Here is a 5,254-nt window from a genome sequence, read left to right as displayed (position 1 = left end):
GTAGTGATTAATTCTGAAACATTTTTGAAAGCAAACCTGGTGTTTTTACAAGGCCAAATGGAAGGAAATCCTGGATAATGAAAACAAAAGTAAATGAACTATGGCATTTGCCACCAGTCATCACACTGCTATCTTAGATTAGACGACTATGACAGATTTATGGAAAATAAAGGTACTAGTCATGATAGCTGTATATTACGTCCACTTTCAGAAGCACTGTTCCTCTGGATATCAGTTGCTAGGGAACCTGAACAGAAAGGTGCAGAAGCACTAATGTTTCTGGGCTTCTTGAAAGGAATAGACTGTTTTTTGACTCAATGCAGCATAGTTGTTTTAAGCATTGGTGAAAGGGAGGAGAAATCATTTGAATGTTGAAATAGTAAATAGGAACTGATAGCGCTGTCCTGCATGGCTACTTAGCTTGGCCCTTTAAGAGTTCAGGCACTTCATTCTTCCCAGACTTACAACAATAAAACAAAAAAACAAAAACAAAATGTAAACATGACACTAGCAAAGGAATAAAACAATAAAAATAATGGAAGTACAGTATACTGTACGGAATGAAAAAGATGGGCGGAGGGAGAGCAGGAAGCACCGGGGAGGTGGGGTCAGCTAATTAGTCCAGTAGCCACCCCCAGTGATGTACTCCCCTATTTATATAATTTAAAGTTTATAGTGTCAGTTTCTGAAAAATATTAAATGTATTTTAGATTTTCGACACTAGAAAACACGATGTGTAATCTGTAGTCTGAAGTATACTTGCAGATCTTTCTAACTAGAGAGATTTATCTTAAATATTTATAGGTGTATCAGTGCCTTTGATCCTTTCACCTCTTATCCTTTCATTATATGAACTATCAGCAATATATACTATGCATGTTACAGTAATATAAACTGGAACGCAAATACTCTTTATCATTTCTTAATACTTAAAATACATTTTTAAGAGAATAGAGTATATTTAGAATCATATACTTCACAGCTCATTTCTGAGAAATAATCAACATTACATGTATTACAACTACATTTTTGTCTTGTGTTTTCCTTCAAAGGGGAGGAAGAAAGTCCAGTGTTTGCTTTTCCTTTACTTCTGCGGGAAGATCGACATATAGAGAATCTCTTTCTCCATTCTTTCTCCTGGAAGTTTGAATGTTTGCAGTGTGGCTACCACACCAACAATAGGTTAGTTTCTTTAAAAGTTCTGCGCTTCCTTCCTCCTTGGTATAACCATGCATTTCAATCAGTGTTTCGCAAATAATACATTATACAGGCAGGAGAGGGCAGTTGTGAGCATGGGATTTGCCTACTGGGCATCTTGAGTCACAGATCTGAAAGAGCATAACCCTCTACTGAAATATTTGAGAGTGGTTGGGTTTTTATTCTTGACATTCAGGATTTATCCTAACTGTTGCAATTGTATACATTGAGATATAAACATTATAATTCTTCAAAATTGTCTTAATATATGTTTTCTTGCAGCATAAAATAGGAAGCCAATTACAGGTGGTAGCTTCATCCTAAACTTCCCTTCGATGTTAGCCTAAATTTACATCTTAGTTCAATCATTTTATTTGTGATGGTCAAATCAATTCTTACTATCCCAAATTAGCATTCATATTTAGCTCTGCTAGATTTGTATTTATTCTGTTCTTTAAACTAAAGCAAAACATCAAGGATGAAGGAAACAATAAGTATAAAGTAAGGAGGAAAACAAAAATAGGACAAATAAGTTGAGAGTATGTATACATAAAAATATAGTAATTTCCAGGAAAAAATCAAACATCTTAAACACTCATATTCAATGTTTTGATGTAGAAAAACACATTTGGATGAAGGCATATATTAAAAACTTAAATTTTCAAAGAGGTAATTTGTACTTATTTGATTTATAACTCATCTAAAATCTAAAGTAGTCATAATTAATATGAGATTTATATAGTACTGTATCTTGATGGTTAAATTGTTATGCATTTTTAAATAGAAGTAAAATAGCTTTATCTTCAAAAATTTCCAGGCGGATTTATTGAGTTCAATCTCAAATTACCCCTCCAGAGTTTAAAATTTCCAGAAGATATAACTTTTCTAATATTGACTAGCGTCTCATAATTTAAGTGAAGTAAATGTGCACCATTCTTTAAATATAAATTGTCCCAAATGGTGACATCCTGTAAGTATAAGAAGAAATTATTAAACTTGTTTCATTTGAACATATATTCATTTTATTTTTAGTTGTCAGCGGACAATGACAACGTTTACAAATATAATCCCAGAGTGGCACCCATTGAATGCTGTTCATGTTGCTCCCTGTAATAAGTGCAATCACACATCTCAAAGAAGAAAAATGGTTTTAGAAAAGTAAGTGTGCATTTTATTATAATCCTCAAATGAGATAAACCTACATCAGCAGTTGATAAGCAATAATAAGCGATAGCTAATGTAAATTCTTAAGATCTGGCTTGGCTTGATGGATGAATACAAACACTAATGCTCCCAACTATGAAATCACCAAGCCATAACATATTTTTCACAGAGCATGTTATATTACTCTAACTGTAGTTTATTCAATAAATCATGGTTAACTGATGTGGCTTAACATAATGTGTGAGTTCAGTTCTTGAATGACATTCTATAAATACGAAGAAATCAGGAAATGTATCTTCTTAAGGATCTGCTCTTTAACAATTCTGAGTTACAATAACATCCCAAATGAGATTATATAAATTGTATTTATTTATATAATCTCACTTGGGATGCAATTGCCAAATGTTTTGCATTCCTTGAGGTCTGTGTGAAAACTCATAGATAGGTTACTGATATTTAGCTTTTAATCCCACTGCATGTTTTCAGTTTTGGTGAGATAATTAACACTAGTCTCAGGAATTTTTTTTACTTCTAAAAATCACAAATTGTTATGTTTATTTGGTAGGATCTCCTCAGTTCTGATGATGCATTTTGTTGAAGGCTTGCCGCATAACAATTTGATGGCCTACTCATTTCAGTTTCAAGAATATTCATATCAAGTAACAGCTGTGGTTCAATATCAGAAGGCACAACACTTCATAACTTGGATCTTGACTTCAGATGGTAAGTACACTATTCTCTGTATCAGCTTTATCCTTTTTAAACATCCATCTATCTGTATTGACTAGTAATACCAACAGTCCCAGTATAAATAATAATAATACAATGGTATTTGAGCCACGTTTGGAGAACAGGGGTTACAGAAATATAAAAGACGTTTTAGTAGCATAAAGATCTGGGGGGAAGAAATCAAGGGTGATAAAAGAGGGGGGGGTGAATTAGCCCCAAAACATCATGTTTACTCATTTTAGAAGTCCCTTCTGCTAGCCCAGTGGTTCTCAACCTGTGGGTCGGGACCCCATTTGGGGTCGATCGACCATTTCATGGGGGTCGCCAAGCAAGGCTGTCTGCCATTTTCTTTTGTCCGCCATTTTTTTCCCCTTTTCTGGCGGGTGCCTTGCCTCCCTTGGGCTGGGCCAGCTGGTGGTCAGCCTGCTCCGTCTCTGCCACTTGCCAGCTATACCTCGGCCGGCGCAAGGGGCGAAACCACGCATGTGCGGCGCTCCCGGGCAGGGAAAGTCCTCGACTTACGACCGGTTTAGTCCTCGACTTACGACCGGTTTAGTCCTCGACTTACGACCGGTTGGGGTCGCGGCATTAAAAAGGTTGAGAACCACTGTGCTAGCCCTTCCCACTACACACACTTTAGAGTAAATCTTCAGAGCAAGCCAAATCTAATTAGATTTTAGCTTGCTTTTTCTGATTTTTTGCATTCACAAAATTAGCTACCTATTTCAAAAAAGCAGAAAGCTCACCCTACTTGAAGAAAATAAAAAGTAATAAAGAAAGTTAAAGGCACATATATTTGTGTGAATTACTGATAAATGGAGACTTACAGGAGACTTTAAATAAATTATAAGCAACATTTTTTTTGATCTCCCTTGGTGAGCACACAAGCCTCCAGGCAGTCAAGCAGAGATGTCCTTGCAAAATATCAAATAATTATGTTTTTCTTTCGAGACTCTCGATGGAATATTTGTAACTTACATAGATATTTGGGCAGGGGGGAAACATTTGAAAGTGACTCAAACTTTTGTAGACATATTAATAATGCTGATTTATACAAGATGCATATATTGCATGAAGTATAATGCAATGTTAATGAATAAGTCACACAGGCTTTTATTGTGAGAATCCAGTAAACAATATTTTGAAATCTTGGGGGATATTATAGTTGGCTAACTGATTTTCAGTTAAATCATGGAAACATGGTTAGTGGCTGTCTGGCTATTCGTAGTTCTCTATCAAATTCTTAGAGCTGCAAGGCAATAGGTATAGAGGAAGAATGAAAAAACAAGTCAGATATATTTAGTACACATAATTCAAAACTATGTGTTTTCAACAAACCATGCATAAATTATAGTTGAACATACATATATTCAGTGAGTACTAAATGTTAGTTTTTCTGAAATGTATAATAAGAAATGTACACTAATATTCTGAATTATTCATATTTTATTTTTTAGGGATATGGCTTGAGTGTGATGACTTAAAAGGTTCATTCTCCAGAAGACATCATACCTTTGGGGTTCCTTCTGCAGAAATACATATTGTCATTTGGGAAAGAAAACCACCACAAATCACCAATTATTCGGATTTACAAGTTGAAGAAACAGTGAAAGCACAGTTAAAAACTACAGATAAATACTCTAATGATGAAACTGCAGACAGTGCACCTTTAACTTGTCAGAAAGCAGTTCAAATGGTGAACACACATATAGAGGAAATAGAAAACTTAGTAAGCAATCAGAAAAATAGTTTGCTTCATGGCTTGGGCAACCTGTCTGATGATGATGTTGTAACATTGGATCTTGACTTGGGTGGACAGCTGTTAGAAGGTAAATATATAGAAAATAAGCAGATAATCAGAACGGGTCCATTGCAGTTGCAAGAGTTGGATGAGAAAGATGTATGCCCACTTACTCCTGAAGGGGATATTCAAAAAAGAAGTGTAGTGTTAGGGAATACCAGTGCTCCGATGCCTGAAGGACAGCCATCTGATGCAAGCAATTTAGTTACTACACCATCAGTTGCTTTAAGTAATGGTAAAATAAATTTCTCATCCGAAATACTATTATCACAAGTCTCCTTAGTTCCAGCAGAAGAGAGCAGCAATTGCCATCCAAAGAACCCTCAGAAAAAAAACAGCAAAACAAAATTGGGAAACCCTGTG

At 35.3% G+C, this 5,254-nt stretch overlaps 1 protein-coding gene across 1 annotated transcript; it reads left to right on the top strand.

Annotated features, from left to right (window-relative positions):
- Positions 1-148: 148 nt before the first annotated feature.
- Positions 149-5,228, top strand: LOC107301664 (SUMO-specific isopeptidase USPL1; the record flags this gene model as incomplete). The annotated part of the gene is made up of 5 exons (XM_015830856.2): positions 149-172; positions 1,016-1,182; positions 2,230-2,355; positions 2,927-3,084; positions 4,548-5,228. Coding segments are annotated over exons 1-5 (1,156 nt in total), but the record flags the coding sequence as incomplete, so codon positions are not given.
- Positions 5,229-5,254: the final 26 nt, after the last annotated feature.

Source organism: Protobothrops mucrosquamatus, unplaced genomic scaffold, assembly GCF_001527695.2.
Source record: "Protobothrops mucrosquamatus isolate PMUCROS unplaced genomic scaffold, P.Mucros_1.0 scaffold15407, whole genome shotgun sequence".
NCBI lineage: Eukaryota > Metazoa > Chordata > Lepidosauria > Squamata > Viperidae > Protobothrops > Protobothrops mucrosquamatus.
The sequence above is the reverse complement of the archived record's forward strand: the minus strand, read 5'-3'. Positions and strand labels throughout refer to the sequence as shown.